Genomic DNA, 15398 nt, shown 5'->3' on the forward strand with positions numbered 1-15398 from the left:
CTTTATTTACCCACAGCTGGGTCTAGCACAGAGGCTGTTTCTTGGCTGTGGGCTCTTTGATGCCATAAATGTCATGTATAAGGGTAACAGAAGATGCCTCCTGTCTGCAGCGCCCAGGCTGAAACTCAATTATAGTCACAGTATCGGTGTAAGAAACTGTTCAAAAAGAATGGTCATTAACTGGGCTATACAAAATGCATTTTATGGAGCATGTACCGGGTTGCAAAATCTGCTCAGCTGTAACATACAGACACAGAGATGTTGATCTCAACTTTAGGAGGATAAAGAGATAAAATAAAGAAACTTCAAAGCCTCTGGGCAAAGTCTTTTTGGTTTCACTGTAAGTGCTTAAGGGCCACATTCAGGCTCCGTAACACACAGAAATTATCATACTCCAGAAGCAGCGGCAGGCAGAAATCAGGAGGGTGCTTTGGCAGGTCTGATGCTGCTGACATTATCCAGTGTAGGGCCAGATTTGAATAAGCATTTTCATAACCGAGTTCTTAAGGTCTTGGCTTTCCATGGTCAACGGCAGGATTCACAGACATGATATACGTAGGGACTCATTCTTAAAAGCATGCACTTCTGTCTTCTCCCGTGAAATACAGGGAGAGGTTGTCATACTCAACAGAAGAGTATAAGACCCAGGCTAAGTGATTTGAAAACCCCGCTTATCTGTCCAGGCACAAGACAGAAGTGAGAGGTGGCTCCTCCCAAGGGCAGCCCGCAGACTCCTTGTCAAATGCAGTCTTTGCCTCGGTGAGAATTCCTCAAGCTGTTTTGGATTGGTTTCTAAAGCAAATGTGAGTTTAAAAAGGTGCAAAGACTGAAAGGCAGTGTATGTTATGCTGAGGTCATCTTGCATTTTCTCCAGAACTAAAATTGAATTTAGGATCTTGGCAGAGAACAAACATTTGCATTGGAAACTGGTTAATTTATGTGCTATTGCCCTGCTAGGACTAAAGTAACAAACCCCTCATTGTGTGCCTCCTGCCCCCCAACCTAATAAACTGCCTCTAAATAGCCTCCTTTCATTGCAAATTTGCTCCACCTACATTTGTGCTGAATGCTGGTTTTAAATGTTTAGCACTCTAAAATTTTCCGCATTTAGTGTATCCCTCCAGGGTATGGGCTGACAGAAGTACATATACAGGCCCCCACTGTTGACTAGAATACTGCAGGTGGCAATTACAGCATTTTGCACTAGTTCTCAGCTACATCATTAAAATAATTTCCAGAACAGTTGTCAGAAGGTTCAAAATTACAGCTCTTCTATCCAAAAGTTACAACACCGGACTTTGAAAGATAACTGATCATAATAAAAAGTCTTATTTTCTCAAAGCCACCTAAAGGCTTCTTAAAGTTAGTACTAACTTTTATATATAATCATGGTTCTACCTATGTTAATATTATCTCTCTTTTACAGGTCTTTTTTATATTAAGAAATATGGTTACAGCTTTAATTATTCAGCAGCTCATTTTACATGTTAGTTGACAGACTGAAGAAAATATTATGTAGCCATATGAATTTGCATATATAAACATTCAGTATGCTCTGCTTGAAATTTAATATTTCTAAGTCACAGAATTTGTACATATATGTACACAATATGCAAAATGTCCCACTATATTGAAAACCATTGTCTCCATTAATACGGACTACTATAAAAACAATAAAAAATCCTACCCAGAAGGTCCTGACAGGAAGACAAGGCTGTCTAATACCATATTCTAGACTTTTTCTATCTCCTACATGATATTTTATTACCTATTTTACAACAATTAAGTTTACTATTTCAACTAAGACACATGGTTTAATGTACAGAGGTATTGCTTGGGGAAATCTCAACTGCCCTTCAACAATGCTTGTATTTGGACAGCTCTCCCATTCTAAATTATATATATTTTGAAATAACATTTCAGATTCACTCCTTTTGTAACAGAGGAGTTACATTTCAGCAGGGTATCTGAAAACCTACCAGAAATCTGAAAATAAACAACAGGCAGAGAAAATGCATCTTCTATTTAAAAACCGACTGATTTCAGATAATTGAATTGGATATTGATCTTCAGAGGAGGTTCAGGTAATTGAGACTTTCTTTTAACTAAAGAAACCCTGGGAGACACTGGGAAAGAGGTTTCCTCTCATATTGTGTCATGTTTTTCAGGCATGTATAGGTAGTTTTAAGAGAAACAGGTTACGTACTTATCTCTTGGAAACTCCCATTTTGGGTCTTCTGGCAATTCATATTCCGAGACTCCTGCCAGCATGGGGGCATCGGCAGTAGAGGAGAGGCGAGTAGTTATCCTCACCAGAGGTGTGTTGGAATTCATGGAGGAGCTTGAGTCAGCTGACACCTGTTGTTGCAATACAAGATGCAAAAAGGGAAAAAAAAGAAAAAAAGAAAAAAAAAAAGGCAGACATGTAATCTTGACCCAGTATCTGAAAAACAGCAGTACCTGATAACCAAGCCAGCTCAGAACAGGGTTATTGGGAAAAAGTGGCTTAACCTACAGCCTTGTTTCCAGTACACTAATCTCACGCATTTACCCTCCCTTGTAAGCGCAGTACTGACTCTAATTGCTGCTAAAGCTGTAACTCTGTCCCATAGGTTGAATACCCTGGACATTTTTAATACATTCACTCAGAAGATAAATTAAATAAACTTTTCTTTTTTCTTGTTTATTAAATGAATATTTTTTAATCAACTGAGAGTATTTACATGGCCACCCTGAGATACCAAAGTGGGCAGCTTATACTGTGAGCAGAGGTTACCAATAACCTCTTCTTCCACTCACTTCTAGTTGTCCATGTCTCCATTTCTTTTCCCAAATCAGCACACAATTTTGTACTTTTGGGTGTTACTATTAAATTGAAATTTTGAATTTTTAATTGAAAAATGTTATTTTTGTGAAGGCTCCCGTATTTTTTCATCAGTGCCAATGATCAAGGTTACATGCATATTACTGTGTAGGAAATGTTGGATTATCTCACACCAGCTCCCAAAACTTGGGTCACAACAGCCCCGTGCAATGCCACAGGCGTGGGGCAGAGTGGCTGGAAAGCTGCCTGGTGGAAAAGGACCTGGGGGTGCTGGTCAACAGGTGGCTGAATATGAGCCTGCAGTGTGCCCAGGTGGCCAAGGCAGCCAGACGCATCCTGGCTTGTATCAGGAATAGTGTGGCCAGCAGGAGCAGGACAGTGACCGTGTGGGCACTGGTGAGGCTGCACCTTGAATGCTGGGGTTGGTGTTGGGCCCCTTACTCCAAGAAGGGTATTGAGGGGCTGGAGTGTGTCCAGAGAAGGGCAATGAAGCTGGTGAGGGGTCTGGAGCACACGGCTGATGGGGAGCGGCTGAGAGAACAGGGGGTGTTTAGCCTGGAGAAGAGGAGGCTGAGGGGAGACCTTATTGCTCCCTACAACAGCCTGAGGGTGTAGTGAGGTGGGTGTCGGTCTCTTCTCCCAAGTAACAAGTGATAGGATATGGGGAAATGACCTCAAGTTGTGCCAGGGGAAGTTTAGACTGGATATTAGGAAACATTTCTTCACTGAAAAGGGTTGTCAAGCATTGGAACAGGCTGCCCGGGGAAGTGGTTGAGTCGTCATCCCTGGAGGTATTTAAAAGACAGGCAGATGTGGTGCTTAGGGGCATGGTTTAGTGGTGGACTTGGCAGTGTTAGGTTATGATCTTAAAGGTCTTCTCCAACCTAAATGATTCTATGATGCTCTATTGTTAGACAATATTCATTCAATATTCAAAGCATCAAAAATTATTGCAATAATTGGGGGATACTTAAGTTTTCATTTAACTACATTCTTAATTAAAGATTCTGCAGGCAATGGGAGAAGAGCTCCTAAAAATAATTTAATGTCCAATGCTTTGAAATGTAATTCACTGTGGAGTACAATTTCTCATCAGCCTCAACAACATTTTCCTTAGAGCATCAAAGGTACTTAATGATAACTGCTTTGAAAAAGGAAGCAGCTATTCCATCCAAGTAACAAAACTTGTTTTGATGTGAATGGTGTATCTTCAATAAGACTCTTTCCTCAAACCTGGAAGCAGCAGCCTGCTGACCTCAGAGTTTCAAGTGAATACAAACACAAAACAAAAATGCTTGTATTGTCAGCCTTCCTGTCCTTTAAATGTGAATCCTCCTTCTCTCTTCAGGCCATGACGGTCTTGGCCAAGCCCAAATCTGGTGGCCAAGGCAAGACAAAGGTTGTTTCACAATGCCATCGCCGGTACCCATCCTCACATCAGGCAGCAGGAGGTGTTTCTCAGCCAGCACTGTTGGGACCCTGCCCAAGCTGGAAGCCTAGAGCATCAGAACACCTACCACTCTCGACCTTTGTCCTCATCACCTGGAGTCAACTTTGACACCAGGTTTGCTTATGTAAAATGTCACCAGGCTACAATTTTGTTCCACAGGTCTTATAACTAGATTAAAAAAAAGCATTTATAAGCAAAGAGATCCTAATAGCACTAAAGTGCAAATCAGTGACAGTGATATGAACACAAAATCCTCTTGTCTCTATGACACCTCGTAAGTCCAACTTAGTGCTCCTTTATATTAAGACCGATTAACAATTACAGTGTCTGAGCCCACAGAATTACTCAAGCTCCTCAGAATGGGGCTGAAAGGCTTTTGCAAGCCATGCTCTTACACGATGTATTTTGACAAGACAAGCGTAAGGCTCTCAAACAAATTTCTCATCATGACTCTGACCACCCGTTTTGTTTGAGAGCTCTTTTTTGCAGGTAGACAACCTCCAACCCATCTCATCAAATAGGTTTGGCTTCTTGACACATTTTTCTAAGATCAGAGATTGAGAGTGGAAAGAGGTTTCATAAGGAAGAAAGTGTTAAGGATTGCTATAAAAAAAATGAACCTTGGTAAGCAGTTTTGCAACTGACAGACCTTTCTTGATATCAGAGGCACCAGCTTCTGCATGCAAGATGTGGTGTCTATGGAACAAGCGAGTATAACTGCACAAATAAGGTTACCATTCAAAAAAGAAAGGTGGACCACTTTCCCCCTCGTTCATCCCACCATCATTAATGTTAATATTTACTTTCAGCAAATGTATGTACCCGACACATTCCTCTAGGATAATAAATGTGGTGACCACTTGGGATACAAAAAGAAAACTACTATTAAGGCAGACTATGTAGCTCTAAATAAATCAGTAAATGAACACTGAACAGAGTTCTTTGAGAGAGATGCTGCCATGCCCAGTCTACAGGGGGGAACACACTTGCTGGAGCTGCATGGCAAGCCAACATGAGAACCAGGGCTGGAATTAGACATTTGCTTTTTTTCCCCCCCCCCTCATTTTTGTTATTTCATCATGAATTAAAAATAATGCTTCGTGAAATGAACCAGCTCAGCACTAAGAAATGTGCAAATCTCCATGAACAATGTGGCAACTTCTCTGTCCCCCACGACTTCCCCTGGATTTAATTTTTCTGTTATTTCTGGTTTCCATTTTTTTATCTCTCACCACAAACCTACTAATACTCTATGACCACTTTCTCCATATTTCCAAAGTCCAACCACTATTCTCCAGCCATTTTACCAAGATATTTATTCAAGTCTTGATTCTTATTTATTAACATTGCCTTTACTTTCTTGCCTTTCTTTGTCATTACAGCCATTGTTTTCATCAGGACATCAGGAAGGCATGGAAGTGAAGATGCAAAATTTAGATTATACCCCTTACGTAGCCGAAATGGCCCAAAATGTTCTGGGGTCTTTTTTTTTTCATGAATACAGTATTTGTATTAGACACTGTTCAGATCCCAGCCAGAGTTTCATCTTTTCACTAGCTCTTAAACTCACAATTCAGCAGTCTTAGAATGGTTAATGCCTATAAATGTAAACTTACAATGAACTTAAATACTCTGGTGATGCATTTCAAACAGAATTTAAATAGTAATAATGTATAGAAAAAACAGGTGAAAGACTCTGCCAATTTGCCTTTTAACACAATTGCACGTTTACTTCACATAGTAACTGGATGATTGGCCAGAGATGCTGTAGGTAACCAAAGTGCATTAATGTGGATAAGAATGATGAGAAATCCAGAGGAACTACTCGGTGCCTGGGAGAAGAAAAATGGACTACACTCCCAGGGAATATTCTTCTGACTGATTAACTGGAGCAGTACAGTTACAGGAGCTGAAGGGCTATAAAAATCTGCTCCAGAAAAGACAAAGCCAACCCAGGATGGCCTATGGTTGGAGGAGATATTCCGTTTCAAAATGGCCTTTCACCTTTTCTGCAGTAGCAAAGAATTAACCTTTGAACTCATCCCTTAAGCATCTTTTTTCATTGCCTTAGAGGGCACTATAAAACAATGAAGAAAACCCTACCCACTCCAAGGTCATTAAGACACGATCAACTTTAATCTAGGTGTATACATTTAAGTAGCAACATATAGAAAGCCTTTTTCCAGCCTGCTGCTTTCCCGTTGTCATCTGTAGCACTGCTCTCCAACCCCTTACCATGCAGGTTTAAGAACGAGTGACACTCCTGCCATGAACCCCACATTTCAGTGTGTGGAGTTGCTTTCAGGTACATGGATGCTCTTTTTGCTTTCAGTTATGCAAAGATTCAGGGTACATGGGACACAGGCATAACAGAGGCCATACTCAGTTTTTGCAGCAAGCTTATAATTGTATGTCAAATATACAGACTCCAGGGCCACTGTGGGTCTACCAGATGCCAAGAAGCAGCAGCTGAACATCTAGTCAAAATGCATGAACTTCTTGGGCAATCACCCAGCTCACCAGCATGGGCTTCTTGGAGGTAAAGCAACAAAGCAGAGCCAGGGCAGAGAAGCAAGGAAGGCTACCTGATGTAGGTGGATTCTTCAAGGTCTACTCACTCTGTCGGTGATGCTTGTTTTCAGTGATGGCACTACACTAAGAAGGTATTTTGAGTGCTTAATTAAAGCAAGGAAGGCAGAAGTCAGCTTGACTTGAGCAGAACACTGAAAGGACTACAATGGTATACATTAAACTCAACAGGAAGGTAGACCTCCACCATAAAAAATTCTTTGTGTGCTTCCCTTCTCCTTTTAGGAGGCCAGAACCAAGAAAAGTACCTCAGAGAGATCTTTAGCTCTATATCTGCACTTCAGAAGGAGAAAAGCCCACTGTGTCCAAACCTCACGCACCAATGTGTTATTATATTCCCATTTTAACAACATATTTGTCCTTTGGCCAACACACTGTATTTAATAAGCTCTGAGATAGTGCTTTACAAGGACTTCTGAGCAGCAGAACATTTAAAACAAATGAATCTTTGCTGGATTCTTTTAATGCCATGTGGCAAAATCAGCTGTGGAGCAGTGTGTAATTGTCTGTAATTGATTATGAAGGGTGTTTTCCTCCATGACGATTTATACCATATCCCGAAACCTAGATCTGTCAGTTCTGGTATTCATGCCCTGAGATTTTAGCACCCATGCAGCTATTTCCTATAATTATCCGTCTTTTTGAAGGCTCTGCTATGAAGTTAATTTGAAGTCATATGCCTATATGTATATAAATATAATTAGTAAGTAATGCTATTAGCTGTTGATAGAAACCGTCCATCTGAGTGACCAGATCTAGGAAAATATAAGGTTAAATGCACTACATGAAAGTGAGGATTCTTAATGTTAAATACTGACTTTAAAACACATGCACTACCCCTTAATGAAAAGCACTCCTTCTGAAACTCAAAGCAAAATAACACAAGTACTACTAAGGAAGTTGATGGTTTCCTTACAGAGAAATCCAAGGATAAAGCAATGAACTAAAATAGGTATTAAGGTAAATTCCTTGCAACTTATCCTACTGACAGTTGTGTATTAATCCTTGTATTTCAGGGTCTATTCCTTAAAATGAATGATATTTTTACAGCTCAATACTACCTGAAATACTATGTTACTTTACTTGTTCCAGATTACTTTTTTTCAGGTTCCAGCTGCCACCATCATTTTGAATTACCTATTTTGCTTGGTAAGCCTAAATCTTACTTTAAACCAATCAGACTTTGCTCATCACAAATGTGCTCACTAACTTTATGAAGGGTTAGAATCAACAGCCGCAATAGATACAAATTAATGGGAATGTATTTAAAATAGTAAGCATAAGAAATTATTCCTCCCTATTTAAGACACACATATACGACCAAGTTGAGGGGGTCCAAATTTGAACAGATTAACTGTGATAGAACTAACGAAATGGTCTAGTGATCACAAACACTTGTACTTGACTTTGACTGGGGCAAGTCACAAGAGATAGGACCTTCTATAACCACTAGAGCAGCACGGTCTTTTTGTCCGTTTTAATTGTAATTTATTTGTTAAATTAAAAAAAAAGTTCTAAAAACATCTTCCTATTAAAGACTACTCTTTACCTTTTGGTTCAGTGAACCTGTAACCTAAAGCCTATACTGCAAATCGGCTTGTGATGTTCAATCCTACAAATACTTCTTCCCACTCCCATGCAAGATGGTACTTCTATGCAGAACATGGCTAATGCCAACAGAGCTCTGCAGCCCTGTTTTTATATAAAGAAAAGTAACTGCTTGCTGGCTTTCCTGCAAGCATTTTTTATTTTGAAAACCAACTACCACATCCTAGTGAGGCTGAGGATTGTAGGGGGACGGAACTGATCATGACCCCTCCTATGAATGCAAAAAGAACCATGTTTTGGCAGGAAAAAAAATGTCTGCATGTGGGGAATGATAAAGTCCTGTAGTAGCTCAGACTAAATAGTGTATGAGAATCCAGGCCTGCAAACCAAACCATATGTTACTCAGCAAGACTCTTATCCAGCTTAGACAAGATGGCATCACAGTCATGCAAATGCCTCTTTGTGAACCAGGATTATTTTCATACCCAGATCCTTAGGGAGCTTGACCCAGCAGCAGAGCACTTTGAAAAGAATATCAAGAATTCCCCCATCTATGGCCTCATTTCTCTGGAATTCCAACAAATCCCATCACCTAGCCCCAGATCTCTACCCAGCTCACACAGTTTACCTGCCACGATCATCTCCCCTGCTTGCTCTCACCCATCTTCTCAAAGCTTGGCCAGTTTCTCTATTCCTCCCACATAAAGCACAGCACAAAGGCAGTGGAGAACCTTCTGTGATCACCAGATAAATCAAAAGATTTAGTGACAAACCCCCACCAGGCTTTAAATACAATCCTCTGAAATACAAATAAACTGAAACAAAAAAGTAAGCCTGGTGGTACAACAAAACAAACAGTTGAATAATCCAGAAACACATACCCATTAAATGAAACACCTCCTGGATTATTTTTTAACTCTTAATTTGTGACAAAAATTCTGAAATCCAAAACCAGCTTTAAAAGACACAGAAATTAAACAACTGCTGCAGCCTTAGAGACCAAGAAGATGCTAACTGAAAAATTAAGGAATCTTCACTGTTGATGAGCAAGTCTTCAGGGACTGCTCGTCTCATCCTGCCTCTGCAAGCTAATACAATTAGTGAAATGACCAGTGAAATCATCAAAACAGAAATGCAGATTTCTTTTAAGGTTATAGTAGTTACATTTTCCTCTATAAAGTTATAAAAGCAGAGACTTCTTCAAAGAGAAACTCCTGTTAATAAAAAAGTACTTGGGAGAAATGAGAGTAGTGGAATTTTTGCTTAGGGGTTGAAATAGGATTCGCACTTTCAAACGTACACTGTTTTTAAAAAAATTATTCCAAATTTTAAAAGACGTTTTTTCTGAGAAAATATAGAAAACCAAAATAAACCAATAAACCCTATCTGACAAGAATGCTGTATGGCAGAGATTTTTTCCTCTGTGCAAACAATAGCTTTGGAGAAGGTCCATATTGCATCATGTAACGATAAATAACTAAACTCAGGGCAGTGGTTGGCACTGCTGTCACACGCAATGAAATAACGCTCTCCCCGCGAGGAACCATTTCCAACTGACACAACTGAGCTCACACCAAACCCTAGGTATTTTTATGTCGTCACCTGATCTCTGAGTCATTATGATGCTTTTATATTCAGGCAAAAATCTAATAAATGTTTTTATCTAAGCAGTTGATATGTATCTCTCTCTGGTTAAGTACACAACATTTGAAAAGCCTTCTTTGTCCAGAAAGCTACACAGATTTTTAGCCACAGAGATGTGTGAAATCAGCGGAGGGCTTCTCATCACTCTTTCTGATACATTCAGAGTCAAGAGTTCCTCTTCTTCCCAGTGATTTCCAAGCAAATGCACAAAATCATAAAATTACCAAAAGCCAAGTCAGGAGGGAAAAAAAAAAAAAAAAAAAAGAATTAACATTTTTTGCCCATAAAACAAACCAAATATTTTTCAGATCCGACAAAGTTCATGCCCCACACCTCAGTTCAGAGGAAGATGACTAAAGCATTACTACTCTGTAGTGGTTTTAACGAAGGAGATTCAGAAACTGTGAAACAAGGATTCAGAAAAAAAGCAATACTGTTCAAAATCCCAAGACCAAGCTCTACCTCTTGTGATAGTGCATCTAAATTTTAAACACTTACCCACAGGGAAGAACTATTTGTAAAGTACATGTACTACTCTGATAGTGATAATATTCTGGACAGGCTGTAAAAAAAAAGTGCAGAAATTTTGCACAACCTATTCATGGTGCAGATAGACCCAAACTAAACCCTCAGATCTAAACCCCCTGACCAGAGCCCAGATCTAACCCCTGCAGATGGTCCCTATTTTCAATAATGAGGTGAACCACAGCCTCAGATGCCAACCCCCCTCCACCTCGCAGGGCTGAAACCTGGGGGTGGATTTGGTGGGTTCAGAGAGGTCTACCCTGAAGACCTACTGCAAGAAAATCAAAACATATTAACTCCAGCTTCAAAAGAAACAAGTTTTTCAAGAGATGCTGGTATGTGGGAATGGAGGCTGTTTTGGCAAGTGGTGGCCTGTGACAAAGCCAAAGTCCTGTTACTCGTTCAACTGGTTTGTTGCTCATGGTATTGCCCTCTCCAGAAACCCTCATTGCCAGCCACAAGCAATTGTAAAATGTATTTCATGCAATGCTGTTGTGTGCATTTTAAATCTGACATTGGGTTTTGTTTCTCACTCAAAAGCACCAGCATCTTAATCAAACTGAGATCTAATAAAGTAGCTCCCCTATTTTTACTTTATTACAGTCTTTTTTCTATTTTGGGGTGGTTTCTGGATGCTTAGCTATGAAATTCCCTCCCTTCAGTCTTCAGAATTCTTCCTGAAAAAAATACCTCTCTGTATCTGGTACCTAGTTACTACAATAATAGTCGCCTTAGAAACATTATAAATACATAATTAAATAGGATTGTGTTCCAAAGTCCATTAAGTCAGTAAAAATTTTTCCATTGACTTCAGTGAGCTGTAGGATCAGGCCCCAAAATACTTTAAATATTTTTTTTCCATCTATAGCCTGCTAATACAGAACATACTCCATTTTTTTGCATTTCTCCTCTAACATCCCTGCCCCAATTTCCTTGCCTTGAAACACACATTGCTCTGTTAAGATATACTTTCTTCTTAAGCCAGTCTCCTAGGTGCCAGATTAAATCCCACCCGTACTGCAGTTTGGTATAATCCTTAATTTTTTCCCCTTTACAAAGACTTCATCAGAAGGACATGCTGGCCTAGTTGTTTGGTAAAAGTCTTTTAAACTCTTTATCTACTTTCTGTTACCTGTCTGCGCAGAGGGATTCGCTTTGTCAGCTTATGGACGGCAGGCTGGCTGCTGAAATCGGGCTTCTTGGCGGTGTTCTTCATGCGACACAGGATGACTGTCAGCACCATTAAGGCAATTAAGAAGACCCCTATGCAGTAAATTGCTATTTCCAGGTAGTCTGGTGATGTCGGATATTCTTTTTCTTTTTCAGGAGCTGGATTGGAAGTTTTTAGGAAGGAACAATCATGCCACAGAGTTAGCACATGGTACAGGCATAGTTTAGTACAGTGCTTGGAACAACTTCAAATGGTATAATGTCAGCAATCCTTGCAGTGACTGTGTGACATACAGAACACTGTGAATGTTTAGGCCATCTTGCAATCTGAGAGTAATTCCCTCTTTCTAGATCACCGAGTTGACTTCTCAGTTTGCCACTGAGTGTGAGCTTGTGCATGTATGCATACATATATAGACACATACATGTGTATAGACACATACATGTGCCTGCCTAGGTAAGTAGATATGTATACATTGAAATATTGGATAATCAAGCACAGTTGTAGGGGAAAAGAAAAAACGGAAGTGTTCAAACTAGGCTCAGGTTCTTTTTGTTGCTCAAGTCAAACTTCAAAAGCACTGTAATTCTTTTTAACCACATAAAGACACACCTGAAGATAAAATATTGAATTATCTAGTCTAAAAGAAAAGTGCCTAAATTCGCAAATAGACATTTGGGCTTGAGTCTGCATTGCCTGTTTATCCAAAATTTTCACTGGGATCTCAAAGTACAGGGGGAAGGCAGGATGAATCAATCCCTCATCATGTTTCTAAACTCAGGTTAGGGATTTCAAGAGAGTTTCGAGGACCCAGCTGCTTAACTTGCTGCAGTTCATGCCGGGTGCCCTACTCCCCCGAGGTCCTTTGAAGAGCCCAGTGGCAGATTAAAAACCATAACGGAAGCAAAAGCTGAATTGCTTGCAATACGGTAATTAATGAGTTCTCTTTTGGGAGGACTGTGTATTTCAAGTAACCTCATCAGTGGTTACCAGTCTATGAGATTAGATTTTAGTGGGAGTGGTTCTACATAGCTGTTACTCTGATTGAAACCATTCTGAAATTACCTTTTGAGACAGTTATATGTGTAAACACTGTCCCTAATCCCTTTATCTGGGATTCATCCCCCAGATAAACAGCATTCCACAGCAATCAGCGGTCACTCTGCAAGCAATGCACATTCAAGCTGAAATTTTCACGTGCCTCATTCTAGGCTTATAAAAATACTTCATTCAAGAAAAATCGGTTAAAGAAATGCTGTTCAAGCACTTGCAAAACTGCAAACACTGCTAGCAGAAGCAAGCTCTACACAAGTACTGCTTTGCCTGCTTGGTGACAGACCACGCAGGCTCGGTGTTCACATAAGAGTGAGATGTAATAAAAGTTCCCTTGTTCAATACATATTAATAAAGGGCAAGAAATTTTCTGCAGAAAGTGGGAACATTTCACTCCCATAATATGAACCTCAGCAATATGCACGTGCAAGTTTCGTACCTTTAACTTAGGATTAACAATTAATAAATGGTAAGCACAAGATGAACCAGCAAACTTCAGGTGATTCATGTTTTTTCAAAGGAACTCCTAAGGCAGCTGCCAACAGTTATAAATGAGAAAATCTGACTCATGTCAAAACCAACTATGGTTACATCTTCTAACAGCTGATAACAATTTTCAGGCAATATGCACATTGATGTTTGTTTCTTTTAAGGACAGAAACATCATCAACCCCAGAACAGCAAGACATGCTTTGCAGTTAAAAGCAAATGACTACATGTTTTCTTAGAGCATGCAATGTTTAAAGATGCACGGAGCTGATTCCCAAGATGTGGAAGGCACTGCTTCTGTACACGATATGCTGGCATCAAAATTAGAATTTCCTTAACAGATTTGGATCATAGGTAAAAGCGAGTTTAAGCACACTGAATAGCTCAGGTATTTTAATGAATCAGTACATGACTGTGGCCAAATTAGCACCAAAGCTTCATAAGAAACTTTGAATATCCTCCTCTTGAAAAAGTTTACAATGATTAATGTGCTGATTTTCAGCTATCTCACTGAAGTGCTAAGGAATGCAGTTCCTTAGCATTTCTGATGAACATTTAACAGATGTAAAAATATTTCAATTAGGTGCAATAGCCATTATCTACACACACCCCCCTTTTTTTTGTTGTTGTTCAGTTTTTGGAGTTGCAAATAGGTGAAAAAACAATTCATTGGCTTGAGACAACCATATTTAAAAAAAAAAATCATTGTAATAAAGTCCTTTTCTGAGACAGAAGCCGTGCTAATGCAGCAATCAACAAGGGGGGGCAGGGGGAAAGAGGAAAAACCACAGAAAGAGAGCAGTGTATACCTGGCAGAACTGTCAACCATGCAGTGTGAAAGGATATCCCAATAGAATTACCCGCCAAGCATGTATACTCCCCAGCATCCTCAAAAGTTACATTCCGTATATAGAGAACCTCAATTTCTTTGTCCGTGGTGTTAACACCGGCAGCCTAAAAAAAAAACAAAAGAGGGAAGCAAGAGAAAAAGCTAGACATTCAGAGAATTCTTGTGGATAGGGAGATGGAGCCACAGGGCTTTGCACTTTGTAAGGGCAGAGGTGTAGAGATGCAAAGCTCCTTCCCCATCCACAATCCCTCATCCAAAAGGCGTTTACCAGCAGGTCCCAGCTCACCTCAGAAAGTAATCAACACCCTTCACCAGACCTAAACTCACCACCTAAACATGCATGCAATCAAATGACATGGAAAAATTAACCCACAAAGCTCTTTTTTTTCCCTTCTTTTTTAATAAAAGAAAGTTGAAAGAAAAACAAAGAGAAAACAAAGTAGGACAGAATGCGGGATCCTTCACATGTAGTTACCTGTTTCAGAGGAAAGAATTTAATACAAAAATATACTCTGAAAGGATTAAAATAAAAAAGGTAAATTCTGCTCCGAAAGACACAACTTAGTAGCTGTCTTAAGCAGTGTATGGTCCTTGCATCATCCGCTACACTACACTTAAATATTGTACATTGTGCAGTGTTGCCAAATCTCATTTTAATCTGAAGTCTGGTAATATTTGGTGGTTTGCTTAGAAGTACAGTGCAAGTTATCTCAGCTCTCATTCAAAAAAGTTGTGGTGCTCAGAGATGTGGAGAAAAACTGGACCCCAAAGGTTCAAGAACCAGGATATGGAAATAAAGTATATTTTACTAAATCTTAGAGATGGAAAAAGAAGTCTGGAAATTCTTCCAGACTTGCTATATGTCTGGCATGACAAGTCATTATGCACCAAATCAATCAGCATATCAGTGATCCTCCAAACTCATACAAATAGAGTAAATCTTAGACCTGGACCATTCCAGCCGTCCCAAGATGGGTGCAGCAGGGCATCAGTGTCAAGGTCTCTATGACAGAGATTTAGAGAAATTATTGTTTGCTGCTTTTTGTCTCTGTTCCATTCCAAAATGTTACTTTGAAATACACAATGAGGGGGAAAAAACCACGTTTTTACCAGACCATTTAAAAGTAAATTTAGTTGTGAGTTGTAGTCACATTGTTGCCAGTCTTTATTGTTATTGATGGGTTATTACCCAGTTAATAATGGGTGAATAATGACTGGAAAACGCTCCCACCCTGCACAGTCATAGGTGACATGG

The 15398-nt window shown here is 39.7% G+C and overlaps 1 protein-coding gene across 3 annotated transcripts in view; it reads right to left on the bottom strand.

The window, feature by feature from the left end:
* FGFR2 (fibroblast growth factor receptor 2) overlaps positions 1-15398 on the bottom strand; it is an 80229-nt gene that overhangs the window by 14449 nt on the left and 50382 nt on the right. For 2 of the 3 annotated variants that reach the window (XM_035891552.1, XM_035891550.1), the window contains 3 exons: positions 14103-14247; positions 11713-11909; positions 2207-2358 (listed from right to left, as the gene is read on the bottom strand). In XM_035891552.1, coding sequence (XP_035747445.1) covers positions 2207-2358; positions 11713-11909; positions 14103-14247 — 494 coding nt within the window. The remainder of the gene's footprint in view (positions 1-2206; positions 2359-11712; positions 11910-14102; positions 14248-15398) is intronic. The other variant, XM_035891551.1, reaches the window with a different exon arrangement.

The sequence above is a fragment of the Egretta garzetta genome, unplaced genomic scaffold (assembly GCF_000687185.1).
Source record: "Egretta garzetta isolate BGI_Z169 unplaced genomic scaffold, ASM68718v1 scaffold393, whole genome shotgun sequence".
Classification (NCBI taxonomy): Eukaryota; Metazoa; Chordata; class Aves; order Pelecaniformes; family Ardeidae; genus Egretta; species Egretta garzetta.